Source organism: Anabrus simplex, chromosome 1, assembly GCF_040414725.1.
Source record: "Anabrus simplex isolate iqAnaSimp1 chromosome 1, ASM4041472v1, whole genome shotgun sequence".
Classification (NCBI taxonomy): domain Eukaryota; kingdom Metazoa; phylum Arthropoda; class Insecta; order Orthoptera; family Tettigoniidae; genus Anabrus; species Anabrus simplex.
In genome coordinates, this window is record NC_090265.1 from 1,170,394,784 (window position 1) to 1,170,419,158 (window position 24,375).

The window sequence follows — 24,375 nt, forward strand, 5'->3', positions numbered from 1 at the left end:
TCTTGATCTCTTCCGACCCCAACAGTACTGGGTTTGCAAAGAGTAGGATGTGCTCCGTATTTTTAATCCGTGCTCAACTTGTGGAAGAATTCCTTGGCTCAAGGCTAATGAACACAGTCACGTGGAAGACATATCGGGGCACTATGCACCATTTTTTTTTTTCGAGCAGGACATCATATGGGATAACCTGTTATCAGTGGCAAAAGGTGATGCTTGTTGCATGATGGGAGATTAAAAAAAAAAAAATTAATTTAAAAATTTAAACCATGAAGATGTTACATGCTGAAAATATGTCAATATGTCCTAGTAATGTATATTTCCACAAAGTTGTGAAGTAAAAGATTTGTGTGCATGGTGTAAGACCTCAAGGTACATACTGGAAAGTGTGTGCGTTAATGATCACTCAAGTAAAATATGAGTGACTGCACTCATAACATCAGACAGCTGAAGAAACAATTTACTGCACAATACAGTTTGGTGAATTATGCAGTTCAACAAATTGGAAAAAGAAAAAAATTCAGGCTGTGAAAAAGAACATTTCCATTGGTACTCGAGAAGAATAGTGTACAAAAGCAGAATTACAGATGGAAATGCTTACTGCAGCTGACAGAAGACAGGACAGAGAAAGTTGATGTGTTCTTTTGGCTCTCTCTTGATAGAGATTCATACCCAAGTTGCACAAGGTTTTGAAATATATGCTGGAAATGTTTGGTCAACATATGTGTTTGAAAGAATGTTTCCCAATATGAAGGTTGTGAAAATTCCAGATCCAGAATTACTAACAAACACTTGAGGGACTGTTTAACAATCCCTAGAACTTCATATATTCTGAACTTTGAAAATATTTCACAAAACAAGACACGTTACGTCTCTCACCAGCGAGTTCTTTTTTCAATTTGCTTTACGTCACACCGACACAGATAGGTCTTATGGCGATGATGGGATAGGAAAGGCCTAGGAATGGGAAGGATGCAGCCGTGGCCTTAATTAAGGTACAGCCCCAGCATTTGCCTGGTGTGAAAATGGGAAACCACGCAAAACCATCTTCAGAGCTGCCAAGAGTGAGGTTCAAACCCACTATCTTCCAGACGCAAGCTCACAGCTGCGTGCCCCTAACCGCATGGCCAACTCGTCCGGTACCAATGAGGTTGGGTGGGTTAATTGTATATTTCAAATATTCATATGATCATTGAATTTAAAATATCACTGATCTAAAAAAATATTGTATGTGAATGTATTATGTGTAAACACTTCACTGGTAGAAATGTAAAAATTGTATGGAAATACAGGGATAATTGATACTAACAAACACTGTATTTACTTTTTTCTATAATTATTAAATGGAGTAACCAATCACCATAAGGAAGATTAGCACCTGTCTTAACCAAATATTTATACTCCAGAACCCCCTTTATTGCAATTTCTTATTACCATCGATCTGGACCCTAGATGGTAATGTTAAAGAGCTGAAAACAAATACTTTATATTTATTTTTTTGAAACTGTTTGAAGTATGAAACTGAAAATACTCATGACTGTGCTCTTTTTTTATGCAGGCACCAAAAGAAATGGATTTAGACATGTCAAAGAGGTGTTACAGCCTGAAAAATCAAAATTACTCACTCTTCCGAAATCATCTGACACATGGAGTGGAGATTTTGAAACATGCTTCCTCTCACTTCCCAAGAATTTAGTAAGAAATGGTTTTAAAAATTTAAACCATGAAGGTGTTACATGCTGAAAATCATGCTATGTGCACATGTAACTTTGCTGAATGAGGTATTTTTACAAGTACAATCAAGGCTCTGTCAAACAGAAAGTGGGCTGCCCGCACGAACCAGTGTGAAAGCAATCTCCATCAAGTGCATATTACAGTCTTTTCTGTTCGTGATATTAGACATGTCCAGCAGTTCCTCTGACGAAGAAGGATTACTTCTTCTGTTCACTTTGAGTCAAGCAAGACGGAAAAGAAAATGGGCGCATGATATTAATGAAAAAAGAGAGGAGTTCGGCGAGTATCACAAACTATGCTGCGAGTTGAGTCATTTCCAGACCATTTCTTCGTATATTTTCGAATGACTGCAGAACAATTTGACAACTTACATACTCTCCTTGAACCTAAAATAGCAAAACTGACATCTAACTGGAAGAAACCCACTGGGACGAAGAAAAGACTAGCAATATGCCTGAGGTAAGTAAATTGTATTTTAATTAATTTGTTAATTTTTGCTTACTCATGTTTCACAATACAACACAATACAACAGATTAAATTTAAGCCCTGAAGGTCCCTGCTAGTCCTACATGTCTCCTGTGAACGTTTCATACCACCCTTTTGCCGAATCGGCTGAGGGTGCATGGAATCCAAGTGGTGACTGGTTTGTATCGTTCAGGTCAGTGTGAGTCAGTCTTTCTTCAGGGAAATTATCATTAATGGCAGTGGCTTGCCACGATGAACAACTGGGGATGGGGATGGAGTCTGAGCATCCCTATCACGAAGTTCAGCCTGGCCAAACTATTGGGCCATTTCCATTTTTAAAAAAGGTGGTGTTCTAGGTGAGAACTTCTTAAAAGTCTCAGCATAGCTCAAAAATAGGTGATCGATACGGTCAAGGCAATTTTTAGGTTTGTTGTCCTTTTTGCTCTCTAGATACTGTAAAACCGTATCAACATCCGTGCTGATGTCCTTTGGCTTTGATTTTTCGGAGGCGGTGGCTTTGTTAGGGATCCGTCGGTGAGAACAGGCATCCTCGTTGCTATCCTCGTCCACCAGAACAATATCTGTCGCACCTGTCTGTGGTACATTTGACACAGTTGGCCACGGAGAGACTGTATCTTGAAGGATCTGCAAATTTTTAGCCCAGGGCCAATGTTTGTGCCGAACCAGTAACGCCCTTTGAGAACTTGAGGTACTTCAGATATGAATCCATCAAATTCTTCCATTTCTGCCTCACAGCGTCACCTATAGAAAACAATAAGAGTAATTTCACAAGAAATCAGTCAAGTTAAATATAAGTGAGTAATGAATACAAATAATTGTTACAAATAGCACTATTTCATTCACCGTTTAGGTATATCGTTATTAATATCATGTTAAAATAATTTGTCACAACATTAGATTTTAATTTTTGTCTGTTAATGCAATTATTCACATTGTATTCATTATTACAGGTATTTGGCTACAGGTGATTCCCATCACACTATCGCTTTCTCGTTCCGTGTTGAACGCACCACTGTTTCAAGCATAATTAAAGAAGTATGTATGGAGATCTGGAATGTGCTACAACCACTGTACTTGGCCACTCCAAGGGAAGAGATTTGGAGGAAATCCGATGTTGGGTTTAGAGAACGATGGAACATTCCCAACTGCATCGAGGGCATAGATGGGAAACACGTGGAAATTAAATGCCCTAATAACAGCAGATCAAGTTATTTTTGCTACAAAAACTATTATTCTATTGTTCTCTTTGCAATAGTTGATCCTTACTAAAAGTTAATTGTTGTTGACATAGGCAGTTATGGGCGGCACAGCGATAGTGCTATCTTCGAGAATTTCTCCTATCACGATTTTGTTCCTAACAAAACAATTTTTTTTGCTTGTTGTTTTAGGGGGCCTAACATCTAGGTTATCGGGCCCTGATGGTACGAAATGAAATGACAAATTAAAAGTTTTAAATCATCCACTGACCAAAATAAAAAATGGTATGAAGAATGAATGGATGGATATGAAACCAAAACAATCAGTGGATCCACCCAAAACCTACCATAAAAAATAGTATTACTGACGAAGAGACCACTTATAAAGTACAATATGAATCGAGGATGCTTGTTGTCTAAAGGGTCCAAAATACATGTCAACAGCCCCGCATAATGGTACTTATCGCTAGTAGAGGAGAACCATGGTATTTGTCATGTTGGGGTACTAATCAAAAGTAGCATAGACTCACGGTGTTCCAAACATGATGGTACTACTCACAAGTATTGGACGTCATACAGGTAATGCAGCCCTATGGTGTTTCTCACATAATGGCGCCACACATAGGCAATGCAAACTGATGGTGTTCCTCACCTAGGTGTACTAATCACGGGCGCCGGTATTCCCGTGGTGTTCCTCACATAGTGGGTACTAAGCACAGGCAACGCAGACCCACGGTGCCGCTCATATAGTGGTACTAATCACAGGCAACGCCCAGACCCATGTTGTTGCTCACAAGGGTACGACCCACGGGTACTGGAAACCCACAATGACCCACTCTCAGCTGCTTCTAATCACAAACCTGTTTCGTACCTGATATAGTGGTACTACTCGCAAGTACAGGCAACCCATGGTGTTCCCCGCGTGATGGTACTAATCAAAAGTAGTTTCATGGTTCTAATACAATCATCCCTTGGTCGCCCCTTTTAGTCGCCTCTCACGTCACGCAGGGGACACCGTGGGTGTATTCTTTGTCTGCATCCCCCACCCACAGGGGGTAGACAGAGAAAAAGGGAAAATAAGAAGGGATCAGTCACTTCGAAAAATGAAGTAACGGGCGAAGAAAGCAAGGGCCACAAAGGACGTGAAAATGAAAGAATCCCTAAGCCTCGAATGCTCTAATACCGTCGGGTCAGTAAAGAACAAGAGTTGACCAAGGGAGGTCGGACAGGATAGATGAAAGTGAGGAGCCTGGCACAAGTAAGTGGAAGCAATGCCAGATCATAGCTAAGAGCCCCGTGGTCGCCAACCCACGCTCCCAAGTTGAGAGCACCTTGGGCCCCTTTTAGTCACCTATTATGACAGGCAGGGGATACCGTGTGTGTATTCTTCATCTGCGTCCCCCACCCATAGGGGGTACAAAACAATTTTTCTTCCAAAGCCATTCCCTGGGACAGATACCCCCATCCCTCATGTGTTTGTAGGTGATGAAGGGTTCAAGTTACATACGTATTTAATGCGTCCTGTCCCAAGAAAAGTAGTCGTCGATGATTTAGAAAAAAAAAAAAAAAAAGGTACAATAAACGACTTTGCAGAGCACGGCGTGTCATTGAAAATGCATTCGGCATTTTAGCTCAAGAGTGGCATGTGTTTTTTAGCCCTATCCAGTGTGATACTGATACTGCTGTACACATTGTTAAAGCTGCTTGTTGCCTTCACAATTTTATTTGAGGTAATAACACAGAATCTCACTACTGATGAGGGAGAATTATTAGCAGAAGACAATTTAAATCAGCCCATCAATGCTTTCTCAGGTACTAATCGACTGAGAGAAAGATATTGTGATGCTGCCCATGCAGTACGAAACCATTTTGTTCAGTACTTCAATGATCTTTCTTGAATCGCGATGTCAAACAATTTGCATATGTTATGTTTTCATTAAACTTAACCTTGCTTTGTATGATATATTCATTATTATACTTGTATAATCTATATTATAATGTTGTACTATACTATTAACTCTTTGGTGCTTATTATACCTATAATGTTATTGCAGTTATCACTTGATCATACTTTCATTTCAATTATTTTTGTTTGAATCTTTAATTTATGATGAAAAATATAATAATACTGGGACTTACTGCTTTGATGTAATGTCTCCCCAATCACTCTCCATGCTTCTGCTTTCTTCACTACATCCTAGTAGTCCAGATGACGTAAATCATTTAAAAAATGCACTCGCGCACATAGTCAATTAATATAAGTTTCGTCGGCCATGCTTTGGCTTCCAGCCCGCGCAAACTTTGTGAAAAATCACAACTGCTCACCTCCCCGCCGCGGATTCGATCGGTAGACCGCCTTCTGTTTAACCAGGATGATACTATATTACGCGATACTGAGTTTGCAGCGGGCGGGCTGGTTCGCGTGGGCAGTCCGCTTCCTGTTTCACCGAGCCTTTACTGCCTAACACAGGATGTAAAATCGCTTGTAATATCTCGCACAAATTATTAACAATAATCAAAATAAAGATAGATATGCTTATGTTTAGGGTGGATGTTCTTTGCCAATAAAATGTTGGCTAATTTTTTACGAACTTGTTTATTTATTTATTATTATTATTTTTTTTGCTAAGAGCTTTACATCGCACCGACACAGATAGGTCTTATGGCGACGATGGAATAGGAAAGGCCTAGGAGTTGGAAGGAAGCGGCTGTGACCTTAATTAAGGTACAGCCCCAGCATTTGCCTGGTGTGAAAATGGAAAACCACGGAAAACCATCTTCAGGGCTGCTGACAGTGGGATTCAAACCCACTATCTCCCGGATGCAAGCTCACAGCCGCGCACCTCTAACCGCACGGCCAACTCATCCGGTAAACTTGTTTCAGTACACACGTCTCATAACAGACATTTTTCCTTGGAATCGACGGTGTTCGAAAAAAGGTTTGACTGTATAACCTTTTCTTTAAAAACTGGGACTCACTGAGTTTCATGTGCGCCAATAGACTGAAAACCCCAAGATCACATAAAAGTCAGTTACGCTGTATTGTTTCGTCTGTGACAAAATACAGAAAGACAGGAACAATGAAATCAACACCTAACAGGAAAAATACAATGACAAGGGCTTCACCACTCCAACATGTCATTGCGTTTTTCCTGTTATATATATATACATACATACATACATGCATTGTCATTATAGACTGTTATGCCTTTCAGCGTTCAGTCTGCAAGCCTCTGTGAATTTACTAAACGTCGCCACAATCCTCTATTTGCAACTAGTGTTGTGGCCTCATTTAGTTCTATACCTCTTATCTTTAAATCGTTAGAAACCGAGTCTAACCATCGTCGTCTTGGTCTACCTCTACTTCTCTTACCCTCCACAGCAGAGTCCATTATTCTCCTAGGTAACCTATCCTCCTCCATTCGCCTCACATTTCCTATGTCAAGATTCACATTCATTCCTGATGAACAACAGTAAAAATATTTCACAATTCTATTTCTGTTCCCCTTATGTCACTGAAGATCATCAAAAGTCCTGGATCACTTTGCGGGAAGAGGCAAAGTGCTATCTTCAAATTCATTCTCAACTTCATTTTTACTGCCGTCAATACTATCAGAGCCCAAAAACTCGCGATCTTTCTGTGTTCAAGATGGTAATTTTGGCATCTGAAAGAGTATTTTGATGGAAAATGGGCATTTCATAGACGCCAGCTTTATCTGGATTAGCCATCATTTAAGTTACTGGCAGCACACATGGACAAACAATACATATGTTTGGGAAATTGTCTCTTCTGAGTACTAGGCCACTTGAAAATCGAAACAGTACGCTTGCTACATATCAGGCAAACATTATTTCCAAGTGACAGAAGAAAATGTTCTTGCAAACATGTAAAGAAATGATGTGTGTGTTACTGCGAGTCATCATGTCTGTATCATATTTCACCGACCGAAGACAAGGTATCTTGTCCATGCCATGGACTCGGTTAACACTATCCTGTTCTTGCTCCTAATCCTAACTAAGACATCACTCAGTGCTCCATAACACTTGTCTACTTCATCCTCATTTGCTCTCTCATATGATGAATAAACTGGGACAATTCTTGTCCTAATTCCTGCAACCCCCAAATCTATCTACATCTGTTCATTTCTATACCAATCAAAAACCTGGTGGATTGAGCAGACCTAGTTGCATGAGCAGGAGAAGGACCATGACTCAGAATATGTCTGACATACCCACTCCTATTCTCTAGCAACTGGTAACCCCACTCTCAGGATCACTTACTAAGCTACTTAGCTGTTGTCCATTTCCTGGGTATTATATATATAAAATAAATATAATAATCATATATAAAATAAGAATTTTGTCTGTACATTGCTCAGAATTTCAAAAGAATGGTATTTTTGTATCAGTGGTGCCCACAGTAACACGGAAATGCACCGTTTAATTTTCTGTCATGTCTGTCTGTCCGTATATACAGTACACATATATGCATCACAAGAAATTGGCTCAAGAGAATTTAATGAAATCTGTATGTAAAGTCGAGGAATGAGGCACTACAATCTAGGCTATACATAAGTTTATGCTCGACGATGTCAAAATATAAATATTATATGCCAGAAAACTGAATCTTAATGAGACTCATTATAGTTCAATTTTCATTATGATACAGGTTCTCCACCAATCAGAGTTCAGATTTTCATTATGATACAACTGTTTGACCAATTAGGCAAGGATAGCATGGGCAGTTCATGGATTGGAGAAGAATAAAAACGTCCAGAAGTTTGCAACACTCCATCCTTCTTTATAAATTACCAACATGGAAAGTGCACCATCCAAAATGTTGGCATAAATAAACTGGGGAATATAGGAAAAGAAATAGCACTCCAATTTTGTACACAGGGCATTGCTTTTGTAGGTTACGTTGTCATTATTGCGCGCAAATTTTTTATGAAACGTTTTAAAATATTGTATGAACAAGTAATGAAACCTATATTATTCTCAATGAAACAATTTTCACCATTTGTACATTTGTTTAAGTATGCTTAGAACAACAAGACACTCCAACGTTTCCATGATGTAGTGATTATCACGTCTGCTTTACACGCAGAAGGTCACGGTTTGATCCCACGGAACCAGTTTTGAGTTTTTTATTGTGTGTTAGTAATGGCATACCAGTACAAACGTTAACCAGATGAAGTTTTGAACTTTGTTTTTCCAAAATGTCCAGTAATTTTTTTTTTAAATTTAATATTGCGCTCTGTTCAGTAAACCCAACTGTCAAGCGACTTCATGACATAAATTTATGAATATCTTAAAAATAGAGTTATAATTATCAACGAGCATAAACAGTCGTATGCAACTCGCCTATAATGGTAATTAAGACATTCATATGGAACTTTGCTCGTTCTGTTGTTGTTTCTAGTTGACTTAGGTCGCACCGACACAGATAGGTCTTATGGCGACGATGGGACAGGGAAAGGCTGGGAGTGGGAAGGAAGCGGCCGTGGGAAACCACGGAAAACTGTCTTCAGGGCTGCCGACAGTGGGATTCGAACCTACTATTTCCCGAATACTGGATACTGGCCGCACTTAAGCGACTACAGCTATCGAGCTCGGTCTTTGCTCGTTTTATACACACGATCATGTATTAATTATTGCCATTATAGCCTTGCTGCATAATGTACTATTATTCATGTGGAATGAAATGGTAGTCTGAAGGCTTAAAATTTAATTCTTAAATATTTATGTTATGATACAGGTTCTCCACCGATCAGAGTTCAGTATTCAATAAATACTACACTCATGTTCATAAAAACCAGAACACCTTGAAAGACTAGAGATAGGTAGTTCATATTCACAGGACATGTGGATTAGTATGTTCTGAAGAAATTAATAGCATATGAACCATGTCGGCCCTCAAGTTCAAGGTCCACATCGATGTATCGGCGCACCACCACCGACTGGTAAAATGTGCCTGAGGGTCTTGTTGTTCTTATAAACCAAAGGTAATGGATCAGTGTGACTTGAGCAGACATGCTGGATGCCTCATAGATGTATGCGAGAACAGTACTGTCAAATGAGTAAGTTTGAAAGTGGGCGAATTATTGGCATGAGAGAACATGATGCATCCATCCGGAAAATTGCTGCTTGTGTGGGACGAAGTGTGTCGGCAGTGCAACGGGTGTGTACAGCATGGTTCACAAATGGCCATAGAACACGATGAGATGGGTCAGGCCGCACCACCCAGACTACCCCCCGAGAAGATCAACACTTCATCCAAATGAAATTGCAGTACAGATCTGCATCCTCCTCGGCGCTGGCACAACAGTGAAACACATCGTACACTATCAGGAGTGACAGTCCATCGCTGTTTAATACAGTCTGTGTTACCGGTGCGTCGTCCACTTCTTCGCCTACCTTTGAATAATGTGCATAAACATGCTAGACTGCAATGGTGTATGGAACGACGTCACTAGGGACAGGAATGGCAGCAGAAAGTGTTTTAGAACAAATCCAGGTTCAGTTTGTTTGAACATGATGGCCACATTTTGGTTCACTGCAGACAGAAGAAGAGGCATCACAATGACTGCATTCGCACGAGACATACAGCACCAACTCAAGGCCGTATGGTTAGAGCCCTGCAAATTTAGTGTCTTGGTGAATACAAACTGTATGGCTGTGTGGATAATTTTGCTGATAATTTATAAATAATGACGTTTATTGATTTTCACTCAGGTATACTCTTGTTTTTGCTTGTGGTTAGGCGACTCTTGACATTTGTATGGGAGAATAGTGATATATATAAAGAGCCCTGAGACCATAAAGCCGGAAATCTGACCAAAGCCTAACTGGCTCCTGCCTGCAGTTAATGGAAAGAAGGAACAAAGAGCAATATGTTGCTAGTTGATGCAAGAGAAAACCCCTCATAAACCTGTGACTGTAGGGGTTCTGGTGCCAGGTGTCAGGCCTATTGTATTATGTTAACATATCTATCCAGTTTTAATACCTTGGGTGTAATATACTGTAAATTATCTGCAGATGGCCATTTTGCAGATGCGGATATCCATTTGTGAATGCAGATGCGGGTGAAGGAAGTGCAGATGTGGAGCAGATGCGGATATTATTTTGTACATCCGTGCAGGGCTCTACTTATGGTGTGGGGTGCTATTGGGTATAATCACAAATCACAGTTGGTGTGTGTCCACGGCACTGTGCTCAGTTTGACCTATGTGAATGACATCCTGCAACCCGTAGCCATACACTTTCTGAATGACACCCCAGATGCCATATTTCAGCAGGACAATGCGCTACCACATGTTGCTGCACGAACGCGTGCTTTCTTGTTGTCACAAGATGTCAGACTGTTGACCTGGCCCGCCCGATCACCGGACTTGTCGCCAATCGAAATAGTGCTGGATATGGTGAAATGATGGGTACGGCGCTTTGACCCAATGCCAATCACCAAAGATGAACTGTGGAACCAGGTGAATGCAGCGTGGCTGGCTATACCCTAGGATGCCATCCGTGCCTTATACGCATCGATGCCATCACGCATGGAACAAGTTCTCAGGGCCCATGGAGGACCTAGTGCCTATTAGGCAACAGGACACAAGGTGAACCTAGGTGACTGAAATGTTAATCGTTTCTGCAGAACATACTAATGAATATGTCCTGTGAATATGAACTTCCTATCTCTAATCTTTTAAGGTGTTTGTTTTTTATGAACATGAGTGTATATCACTAAAGTTATATAGAATTAAATTTCCGATCACTTATGTTTTACACATTTTTAACGTACCGGTTATGATACCACAGATATTCATGAATTTCAACTTTTGTTGGTAAGTCCAGGTCAACGCCGAACCACAAGAAAATAGGTGAACAGAATTTAATGAAACTCGGAATGTAAAGTCTAGGCTATAATTTTATTTACGCTGGATGAAATAGTAGTTTAACGGTAGGTGCCTAAAATGTATTTTTTTAAATACTTATGTTATTGGTCCTATCGAAAAGTGTTACGTAACAAAAGTTAAAGGGAATACAAGTTCCGATCATTTATGCCTTGTTGTTGTTGCTATTTTGTTTTACATCACACCAACACAGATAGGTCTTATGGTGACGATCGGATAGCATAGACCTGGGAATGGGAAGGAAGCGGCCATGGCCTTAACGTACAGCCCCAGTATTTGCCTGGTGTGAAAATGAGAAACCACGGAAAACCATCTTCAGGGCTGCCGACAGTGGGATTCGAACCCACTATCTCCTGGATGCAAGCTCACAGCTGCGCGCTCCTAACCGCACGGCCAACTCGCCCGGTCATTTATGTCTCATACAGTTTTACTATACTGACTATGAAAATAGAACTTGTGAATTTAGACTTTTGTTGCTTAGTCCATATCAACAGGGAGCAATGCTAACATGGAAATATGGGTAGGTAAACAAATCGTATCCATGAAATTTCATTACGGAAGACAGTAGTTGATTTTACGCAAATTAACCCTTTCCCGCCCTTAGCGTCCGACTGTTCACTTTGTCTTCTGGTCCTTAACGCCCGAAAGCACCCGGCTGCATCGTCTGCATACGTCTGCAATCTATGCGATAGTTTTATATTTTTTCGGCACTGAAATTTTTTTTTGGCATTTATGAACATGCAGTGCAATCTACAAGGCTTAGGAAATAAAAGAAATGCAATAATCTGTCTTGAAGCTGCCTAGGCAACGGTCTAGAAGTTCCACAAGCGCAGGTCAGCTCTTTCGTTCGTAAACATTGCGGGTTTGAATACTGCGGATATTGAAACTGAGCTGAATATAGGCAAAGAATGTGACAATCATTGAGTGGCGGTGGAGATGAATTTTTAGTGAGTGAATAACATATCCCCGGTCTAGAAAGCCAAGAATAATGGCCGAGAGGATTCGTCATGCTGACCACACGACACCTTGTAATCTGCAGGCCTTTGGGCTGAGCAGCGGTTTGCTTGGTAGGCCAAGGCCCTTCAAGGGCTGTAGTGCGATGGGGTTTGGTTTGAATAACATATCAATGAAGATAATTTTAGTGATAACAGTGATATAAGTGAAAACGGATATCGAGAAATCCGCGGCAATTCAGGTAACACAAACATTTCGTTTCGTTACTCCGAATGATTTTATGGATGATGTTGAACCTGTCCATAATATGGAAAGAGCATTTATGAGAAATAGACTGTTTTTTACATATGTTAGGACACAAACAATTCAGTGAAAGCCAATTGCATATATATCAATGTAGCATTCAAACAGGCACATTCTGGTAAAATAGACAGAGAATGGGAAGGCACTTGCCCAGAATAAATAAAATCTTATATACATGGGTATCACTCCACTTCCAAAATCACGTGATTATTGGTTTAGACAGATTCAGACAGACAGCGAGAATGCGACAAATGCAACCTACCTATGTGTCAAGTATCACGAGTAAGGGGGGTTTGTGAAGTTCAAACCAACAACCTTATAACTCTATGAATAGAGAAATGGATGTGATTATATATTTTCTAATATTATTGAAAATTTGAGTACATAGTGATTAATAGTTTTTCTTATATTTAACTATATATGAAAAAAATGCGCTCTGCTTCAATTTTTCCTAAATAATAGGTTGAAAGGTGGGGATAAACAGAGGGAACATGTGGGAGGGATAGGGTTAAGAGTAAAATTAGCGGTAAATTAATAAATACCATTATTACTAGAAAAATATATACATACTTTGCTACATTATGACCATGACGTCACAGCGCTTCAGTATGTCTTTTGTTCATATAACACTTTCGTATATGAAGTCTTTGCCCACTTAACTTCTTTGAACTTCTTTGCTTTGCTTGATGTTACTTGGTGGGACGAGTTGTTGACTTGTGCCCATAACTCATTAATTACAGTGAAACTCGGTTAAGAAGTTTTCCCGCCTAAGAAGTGCGATATTCTTGGTCCCTTGATCAGTTGCATTATATATATTTTTCCCGTTTAAAGTGTTCTGTTGTAAGTATATTTCCCGGTTAAACAGTTCAGATTTTAGAGCCCCTTGAGATAGAAAACGTCCCCTCAAAGCAGCCCATGGTTAGAATCCTCCAGTCTCCGCGCAAGTTGCACCCTTTGTTAGACTGTTTGCGCGCTCACGGTGTGCGTCTGGTGTCACGGAACATGCGCGGGCCTGCCAAGGCCATATGACGTCACGCTATGACACCACGGACAGCAGAGGCTCACTCTCACCTTGTGGAATCGAATCGAACCCATCAGTCGATATTTCCACTCCACCGTTCCATCTAGCGGAATAGAATCAAACGGGATTCTACGTGGGAAACATAAAGCATGCAATCGATGGGTTTGATAAAACTTTAATGCAGTAATTTGCGGGCCGCGACAGGGTGAAGTCATTAATCGAGATGGCCTGAACATTAATTAAAAACCATCAAGTATATTTGTCCACAACATTACTGTTAATCTACCACAAAACTGAATATTCTAACCTGTTTGATTTTTCATTCCCTTGCTTATTTCCTTCCAGGCATTCTCTCTTACGTTGTTGTTGCAATAATACTTATGGGTCTTGCCGTTGAGGAAATTACGTTTTTGATAAGATAAGATTTTCCGTGTCCATTATTATTGAGGTGAATAAAAACAACTTCCCGACTCTATGCAGGAAACAGCCGACTTGCCAGCAGCCAGCTGATACACATGCTGCCACAGCCGGCCGAAAGATCCCGATCGTTTACGAAGTTGAACGAATGTTGATAGCCAACTGGGTGTTGGTGGGAGGCACACAGATGCATTGCAATACCACGTGTTGGCATAAAATTGAAAGTTATTTTTAATTTTACCTTTATACAAGCTAAACATTGTATTATCGTGTCACTCGTAATTATTACATCGCATTATTAGAACGTAACACAAGGATGAGGAGACATGAAATAAAATTCTCGCGGGGAAAGGAACTGTTTACGTTTAGATGTGCTAGCGTTGCTACTGCGCCTTTATCACTCCCACGTAATACCCCAGATACTTTTCCATGCACTCATTTCTGCAACTTCGAACCTGTGTTTCTTTTCTTCATTACCTATAGCATGAAGAGGATTGAAGCGGGAAAATAAGCTCAATACTGGCTTGGACATGAGGTACTTGTGAAACAGCCAGAAACTACGCCCGTTGCCGTGACAACCAGTAGGAATGCAGGGACGATTTAGGCCTAGGTTCTAAGATCTCTAAGAATAAGTTGCTAGATTTCTCATTTGCTTCCGTTACCCTTGAAGCAGGTGTCAGGAGTGTGAGGAAGATAGAAAGCACATGCTAACAAACTGTAGTACACGTCTTGTCTTTGTGTCTTCTAAGCCTAAGCTACGAATTGCCAAGCATAGTGTAGTGTCGTAATTAGTATGAATACGAGTCAGTGAAGTTAGTTGTACTTTTAATATCAACGTAAAAACTTCTTAAGTGAAAATGAGTGGAACTCAGAGGAAAGAGATCAAGCGAAAGGCACTAACAATAAAAGACAAAGTGGAGATTATAAGGAAAGTGGAGTCATCTACACTTTCCCGTGTTGCTTTGGCAAAGGAGCTGGGGATGCCGCCGTCTACTTTGAACGGTATTATAGCGAAGAAAGAAGAGATCTCTCTCTTTCTGCACGGAATACTTCAGCAAATTGTACGGAAGTTAAATCTGAAAAGTATGATGAAATAGAACAAGCTCTGCTAATGTGGTTTAAACAGCAGCGAAATTTAAACATACCTTTCAGTGGGACTATTGTGCAGGAGAAAGCCGCATGCAAATTAAGGGTACCTTTTACCGCGTCGAACGGGTGGCTGGACCGCTTTAAAAATCGAGCCGGCATCGTTTACAAAACAATTTGTTGCGAAGCAGAGACTGTAAGTACGGAAGAAAGGAGAGCGTGGAAGGAAATGGTTCTGCCTGCTAAAATAAGCACACCTTGCAACGTTTTTATATAACTTAATATGTTCCCTTCTCTTATCAAATATATTTATAATACGGTATGTTCAATTATTTTCCTTTATCTCTAAAAATACCGTCATGATAATCAAATTTTTATATTGTGGCTTTCTGTTAGCAGCTCTTATATATCGGCCTATTTCGGTACTGCTCACAAACAAGGAAATCTGTTGGCTGTGTGTTTCACATGTATTTCAAAGTACAGAATTTTTTGGGCATTACCCCTTATAAGAAGTTTCCTGCTTAAGAAGTTTGTTTTTTTGCAGTCCCTTGAAAAAATTCTTAACAGTTTCACTGTAATATGTTGGTCCAGGGATCATGCTATTTTTCTTTCAACAAAAATAATATTTGTGTTATTTACAATCTACTTTTCACCTTCATTTTCCCGTTAGAACTGCCCACGCTAGTCATGATTGACAAAGTTATTGGAGAATTCACAGACAAAGCACTTCCATTCGTCAGTGCTAGCCCTGGACCTCAGGAAGTGTAAAACCGCGTGGTCATCTGTCTACATCAACAAGGAAAATTGTGAAGATGATTATAAAAGAGAAAAAATCATAAAGGAAAGATCGCTTGAAGAATAAGACAAGAGGGAGTCATGAAAGAAAGAGCGACTCTCTTTACATTAGATGCCCTAATATCACAGAGTTGGAAGAAAACTAAATGTGAAGGCCTACCATATCGAAAGCTCATAAAACTGATCAACGATAACATTACATTGACCACTGTTGTGATATGGTTTGTCTCTTCTGCTGCCACTCATCTCCAAGAGATGGGGAATACTGCTGCACCCCGAGGAAAACAGCATGCTTGACTATTGGGGGAAAGTAGTTGGGGGAGTTAGATAACTTTCCCCAGGCTATATGATTGTACCGTCAATGACTGGTACAACATCTAGTGGCTCATAAACTAGGATATGATACAGGAACCCACACTACACACAAACATAATATCTTCAACTGACTCAATAATGTAAGGCAACAAGGAACAATGAAACATAAAATCATCACTAGCATGAGATGACTTCCTGACTTCCAAAAATAATAATAATAATAATAATAATAATAATAATAATTAAACTCACTCCCCAGAGGAGACAACAAAAGCAAGCCCTTAAAACTAAAAGAAAAATAGATCCTACCCAGCTAATCAACAACAAAAATTACCAGAAAGAAACTGAAAAAATAAAAATCACAGACAAACTTGAAGACTTAGTACACAACCTTAAACAAATTGCAGAAGACCTAGCTCCAATTAAACCACGTAAAAAACACCAATGGTGGAACAGTGAATGTGATGAAACAGTGGAGAAAAGACATCAGGCATGGCTATTACATCAGTCCCAAAAGACAGAAATATCCTATCAAAAGCTAGTAAAACAGAGAAAAGAAACTACCCAAGTCTTAAGAAGAATAAAAAGACAACATCATAAGGACACCCTGCAGTTAATTGAAGAACAGTTCAGTAAAACTAAATCAAGGGACTACTACAAAACCTTCAGAAAGCAGCTCCAAAAATATGAACCCCCGACCCTACTGATGAAGGATGAAGATGGTAAGCTGGCCCATAACAATAAAGACAATGCAGAAATTCTGGCTAAACATTTCAACAAGCTTTTAAATTGTGAGGAACCTACAGAACTCCTTCATTTGGACACCAACACCCCGATAAAAACATCACCAGAAAACTCAATCCCCCCCACAATAAAGGAAGTCTACCAAGCTCTGAATAAATTAAAAAACTACAAAGCGCCAGGAGAAGATCAGACCTTTGCGGAAATCTGGAAATATGCAGGAACCTCAGCAAAAGTTGCCCTCCATCAACAACTTGTCTCTATCTGGATTAAAGAAGAACTACCAGAACACTGGACAACAGCCCTCATTCATCCTCTGCACAAAAAAGGGGACAAAACCGACCCTAATAACTACAGGGGAATCTCTCTCCTAGACATAACATACAAAATATTTTCAATAATCATCCTTAATAGGATAAGTTTACAACTTGAGAAAGAACTAGGAGAATATCAAGGAGGTTTCAGACCCTGGAGGAGCTGTCCTGATCAGATCATGAGTCTTAAGTTGATAATGGACTATAACAGGAGAAGAAACAGAGATATGGTGATAACATTTGTAGATTTCAAGAAAGCTTATGATTGCATCCATAGAGAATCTCTGTTTAAAATTTTAAGGCACCTTGGACTACACCCCAAATTAATAAACATGATAAAATTGACTCTCACCAATACCAAGTCAAAAGTGAAGTTTAGGGGGGAAACATCAGAGACATTTGAAATTAAAACTGGACTACGGCAGGGAGATGGGCTCTCACCACTATTATTTAACTGTGCTCTAGAAATGGTAATGAGGGAATGGTTTAGAAAATGTCCCCCCAAAATAAAGATTGGCCGAAAAATCAAAACAAATTGCCTGGGTTTTGCTGACGATTTAGCATTACTAGCAGTGGACATAAAAGAAGCAAAAACCCAGATATCAGAACTTCAAAACATTGCAAATAAAATTGGCCTCAAAATATCATTTGAAAAAACAGAAATTATGCCCCAAAAACCAACACAGCTAAAAGAAGTCACCATAAATGGTAATAAAATCAAAATAGTAACTCAGTTTAAATATCTTGGAGAAGTAATAACACATAACTTAAATGAAAAAATCTCAATCCAAGTAAGAACAAATAGATTAGCTAAAGCACAAAAATTAACATGGGATATCTACAAAAAGAAATGTCTATCAATAAATACAAAAATAAAACACTACAACACAGTTATAAAACCGGAAGCTACATATGCAGCAGAAACACTCTTTTACCTGAATAAACAATCAAAGACTGACAGACTTCAGAAAATTGAAAGGAGGATTGGAAGAACCTGTATCAACAAAAAATATCAGAAAGATGGACAGTGGCGGTTAATACCTAACAAAGTCGTGTACAAAGAGCTAGAACCCATTACAGATACTATGCGTAAGAGGAGACTGGGATTCTTTGGACATATCATGAGGATGCAGGACTCGAGACTTCTGAAACAACTAGTACAACACAATCTCGTCTCAAAAAATACCACAACAGGATGTAAATGGATCAGAGAAGTAAGAGAGGATCTGAAGGAAATAGGCCTTACAACAGAAGACACCAAAAATAAGATAAAATTGAATACAAAACTCAAGAATACAAACCTCCGCTTTACCCTTACACAAAACAAACCAACAACACGCACATTTTCAACTGAGGAAAGGGCACGAAGATCGGAGCGTCTGAAGAAGTACTGGGAGGACCGCAAAGCCCGAACAATCCCTTCAAAGAGACCTGAACGACGGACTGACTAAAGTGATCCTATGTGGTCATAAAAGAATAATAATAATAATAATAATAATAATATGTCGGACAAAATAAAGAGGTTTCAGGACAGGGTGAAGCCCAAGCGACTATACAGAATTTCTGAAGAAAAGAGGAAGGCAAGATCTGAAAGAATGAAAAAGTACTGGGAGGACAGGAAAACACGACTCTCTAACCATTGATAGAGGGTGAAACGGACAAGAAGAATATGTAAACTTTACTTTTCCCCATAGCTACTAGTAGCTCAGTCTACCACAAAATAGGTCAACTGGGCTTGAAATGTGTTTCATAAAACTTACCTCAAAAGCTGTTGGATAAGTGGAGCCAAAGCTACAGGGCTCCAGCTGGCCACAAGTCGGGACAAAAAGCAGTATACAAGACGCCTTGCCAGGATGGTGGCAATGAATCCCACCAGATGAGGATCAATTAAGTAGAAATTCTGAAAAAAGAAATTACAAATAATAACCTTAAATGAAATACTGTTAAAACTAAGAAAACAGACACTGGAAATCATTTTCATAAAAAGTATCTTTTATTTGACAAATAAGGGCACATCTTTTAATCCCAATGTCACACCCACAAAATTCATATTCAAGTTGTTCTTTCACAAAAGGGACAAATCTCTAAGAAAGAAAAGCACGAGAAGATAAACCAGTCTATAATCAGATGTAACACTTTAAAAGTATGTCTTTGATAGACACCACAGCCATACAATATTAAATAAAAGACGAGACTGACAAAGAATACACTACACCCATACTGAAACAGTTTTGATCCGAGTGATAACCAAGGTCATAACATGTGCCGTGACCTTTCAATTCTTTTTGAATTTGACAGCTAAACCTGTATGTCATCTATCCAACTGACAGGGAGCGTTGTCTTGCTCCTCTATAAAGAATGTTTCAACTCCCAGTTTTATTAAATACAGCAGAAAGGAGATTGTGTTCAAACAATTCTTGGCTACTTTATTACTACTGTAATAGAATAATTACAATTATGCAGTACAAGGCACGAACTTGAATAGGGAAACTGTATATCGGTGCACAGTAACAAATCGTATCAATCAAGCAATATACAGAGTGTGACAAATCAATTAACCCTTGCACATTATTGCATATTGTCAATGGTTAAATTTAAGCTAATTAAGTAATGGTAGAACTTCTGAAGAAAATTTGCTTAAAGAGTAGTGGCAGGACTGGCTTGTTAGTAACTAAAGATAAGCCAAATTCATTTGTGCATTCACTGTTACCATGAGAAGCTTACAGAATGTCCACGGAACAGTGTGTGTTTCACAGGAATTAATTGATTAACTTGATTAAACTTATGAAGATATATGAAAAGTTCCCACATACTCAGCCAACATGCAGGCAAGCTAACTACAAATTAAATCGAAGGTTAACCCATTCAAGTCACAATAAATGGCCACATTGTTGTCTGTAGAATCAGATTCTATTTGCCTGCCCATAGTTTGAGCATACCTGTCACACAAAAACATGCATAAAATACTGACTAATGAAGATGATTCACTCAAATTTTGCATTCATACCATTTAAAGTTATGACTTACCCATTTTCCATTCCTTGAATGACTGTTGGCAGTGGTAAAAATTTTTCATTTGAAATAATTTCAAACAGAGCAGATCCGTGTACTCTAAAAACATCGCAAGTTCGGACGGTGGGCAGATTCTAAATTTTGTACTTCTGAAACCCGCTGTATCAAAAAACTGGACTATATCAGGATCATTGTCTTTTTTCCTCTCATTTTCAACCACTATGGTTCTTTTGTGTCACCGACCATGCATGTTTGGAAGAACCTGGCGCAGCATCTTCACTCTCACCTTGTTAGAATAACTTTCACTGTTGCTATCACTACCCTCGAACTCAGATTAATTTTCCAATTTTTCCAAAGAATGAATTTCATTGTGGTTCTGTATCAACATACAAATTATATAAAAATTTGTTTTTTTGCTCCACCTTTTCAATAATTTATTGACTAGCACTTACAATTTAAAAAATAAGTTTAGTCATGTTATATTTTACGTTCACATTTCGACCGTTCGCAATCATCATCAGCCTTATATGATTAGTAAAATATTGGAAAACATCTTCAAATCTATGATGAATGAACAGATAAATGAGTGAAATGAATGGTTGAACTACTATTTAAAACACTCGGTGAAGAATATGTCATAAAACTTGTATTCATTAAAATTCACAAGTGTTTGTGAAGCTGTTCTTGTTGAGATATACATATAATTGATGTGTTGGTCTCGGAATTTCTCGTATTCTTTGAATTTGGTATTAAACTCGTGTGGACAGCTTCTTAATATCAAGTGTCAATACGGAAACATTGGTGTGTGAAATTGTGTTGTGAATTCATTTGATTAAATGGAGAAGTCTGAAAAGAAAGAATGTAATAGATCAAACTTTCAGAAAAGAAATAGAAAGACGAAGGAAAGTAAATTGGGTGAAGAGAAATCTAAAACGACTTACTCCCCTTTTCCTTTGTCCTCGTCTTGGTTGCTGTCCGAATAACATTTTATTTGCGTTGGAAATAACACTGGCACGCTGCGGCCAGGAGTTGATGTTACAGAGGGATGGTGGTAAAGCGGTGAGGGGGAGGGATAGTAGAGAAGTGGGAAAGGGGAGTGCAGATGATTGGTCCCGTGTTGTGATCACTTTAATAGGTTTCAAAGTTGAGTTATTTATTAAAACGCTGAAAAGGATATTTTTTTGGAAATTTCATTCAGATTAAAGATGGAATTGTTTTGATCAATGTGTGTGCAAATATTCTCCAATATGTTTAGTAAAATGCCCTTATTACCTGCCTATGACACCACCACTCACACCTACAACCCTCCTATCAAGAAATTTACTGAATTACCATTAAATAAAATAGAACAAACCATCTTAAGAAAAGGTTCGAAACACAATGTTGGAGTTTTTCTGGTTTAAATTCCAACAACTTAATAACCACGGTAGCTGAAACAGAACATATCAGCAAATTACCAACAGACAAGACAGGATGAATTAAGACATGAAGCAAAGAAAATATTCAACAATTTAAGTTATAAACAAAAATCTCAAGATTTCAACATCTCCAATAAACAGATAATAGATCTCAAACGGAAGACAATAAACAACATCATCATAGTCACCAAAGCCGACAAAGGTAACACTACAGTCCTGATATGCAAAGATGATTACGTCAAAAAAACAGAACAATTTTTTTCAGACACTAACTTCCTAATAACGATACTAAGCTCACCAATAAAATCCAAAATAATCTGAAACAATTACTAAAGAATTCTTCCATTCTTTTTAATGAACATGAAATTTCCAGATTAATAAATATGAATCCTAGGCTCCCTACAGCAAAAGTGCTGCCCAAAATCCACAAAGAAAACATTTCCATCCGATCAATCATCAATTTTAGAAATAGTCCCCACTACAAAATTTCTCAATTCATCCAAAAAACTTTAACAAAACATTTTTTTCAAGAGAACTTCAATTAAAAACTCAACAGAATTTTGTAGCATTGTCAAAAAGCTGGAATTACAGCCCTATCGTACTTTACATTCCTTTCACATTTCCAACTTGTATTCTAGAATCCCCATAAACAAAACCGTCAAACTGGTCAACAACCTAAAGAAACGTATCTAAGCAGATTAGAAATAGAAAAATTTTCTAAGATTTTAAACTTTGTTTTGGACAATAATTGTTTCACTTTTAACAATGTCATTTATCAACAGAAAGGGCTCCCAATAGAATCATCAGATCAACATAGATTGCTTGAAAGAATAAAAAAAGAATCACTGACAACAATGAGATCTGTTACCATTGATGCTTTCACGGACCGTACAGGGTGAAATGCTTTAAGTTTCGCGGAGAACTTTGCTCTGCATCTTCAGAAGAAGATCTCGACTGTCCACGAGGAAGACTTCTCCAAGAATGAAAGTTTCAATTTAGACGTTACTAGTAGAAGTGTAAATGGTACGTTCGTTCTTCACCACATGGCTCACCATATGCAGTACAGCACTAGCATTCGAAGCGGACGCTGATGGTACAATCAGAATCAGTCTGCGAGAGGGTCACATAACAAGTGTACACATAATCATGAAAGTATGACACTGACACAAACATGGAATTAAACATCTGATGATGAGGAACATACTAATTTGGAAAACACCGAAACAGGATAACAATAGTGAAGGGAAAGGGAAGAGAACTAGCTATGCAAATCCTTAATGGCTGGCAACCACATATTACTTAACTGATAGCCAGTGTCCCTGTTGAAATTGTTAGGATTTCTATCTATTTCCACAGCTTCCCGTATAATCCTGGATCTGTAGTGTCTAGTGTGGGTAAGAGCTCGAGCATCTTGGAACACAACACGACATTATGACCGGACGATAGGGCGTGCTCAGTTATTGCTGATTTCTCTGACTGGTTGAGACGAATAATATCGGACGGATGCCTTCCTTTCTTGGATGTTCTAGTAAGAAAGAAACGGACAGACCCTTAGGGCATACCGTATGTCGTAAGCCTACTGACACAAATCGCTATCTTCACGCAGATTCTCACCACCATCCAGAACAAAAACAAACCATTCTCAAGACACTCACCAAGAGGGCGATACGAATTTATGAGCGATCAAATATCCAGGAGGAAATGGATATGTTCTAACAAGGGGGCATTCCCTACTCGTCACCACCAATTTCGCTCAAATTTATAGAACATGCAGGGCTTGGCTAGAAATGAAAGTACCCAAAGTGGGAACTCCAGATGGCCAAGCGCAAAGAAAATAAAAATAAAATTTAAAATGTTAACGCGGATCTTGCATCGTATAAGCCACTTACGTTAGTGCGCACGCCAAGCAGTAGTTGGTGTAGCGGTAAGAGCTCGGACTAGTAATGCGATGGTCGTGGGTTCGACTCCCCGTGTGGAGAATATTTTTTTCAATTTTTATATTATTCATTTATTTTAATTAAGTTTTTTATTTGTATGCAAAAGGCATATAGGACGTCATTTTTTTAATGATCGCACAATTGTAGAAAATTTGGAGTTGCGAACTTTTCCACGTGTTCAAACAGAAATTCTTCTCTTTTTTTCCCTCCTTTATTGGCTATCTCCCCTCCTTGGGGAATGTGCCATAAATGTGAATAGTCGTTTCGCTGTAAGATTCGTTTTCACCTGACAAGTGAAGGTTGCTCCTGACGGCTGTACACAAACAATAGATTCTTGGTGCAGGTAGAAAAAAAGTCTGACAATTAAATCCCAATGTTGTACATTTTCTATGCCTTTTGCGTATAAATAAATAAATAAATAAAATGAATTATTCACTTCTTTGCTTAATTGGAAAATGAACAATATAAAATTTGACAGAAAAAAACCAGTCTCCACATGGAGAGTTGAACCCACGACCATCGAATTACCAGCCCAAGCTCTTACCGCTACGCCAACTACCGCTTGGCGTGCGCACAAACGTAAGTGGTTTATACGGTGCGAGAGCCGCGTTAACATTTTAATTTTTATTTTCTATACGCTTGGCCATCTGAAGTTCCCACTTCGGGTACTTTCATTTCCAGCCAAGCCCTGGATGTTCTATAAATTTGAGCGAAATCGGTGGTGACAAGTAGGGAATG

At 38.9% G+C, this 24,375-nt stretch overlaps 1 protein-coding gene across 9 annotated transcripts in view; it reads right to left on the bottom strand.

The window, feature by feature from the left end:
- The window catches only part of LOC136858154 (transmembrane protein 39A-B), a 406,589-nt gene that overhangs the window by 349,442 nt on the left and 32,772 nt on the right, over positions 1-24,375 (bottom strand). For all 9 annotated transcript variants that reach the window (XM_067137490.2, XM_067137492.2, XM_067137484.2 and 6 more), the window contains exon 4: positions 19,031-19,170. In XM_067137490.2, the coding sequence (XP_066993591.2) occupies positions 19,031-19,170 (140 nt within the window). The remainder of the gene's footprint in view (positions 1-19,030; positions 19,171-24,375) is intronic.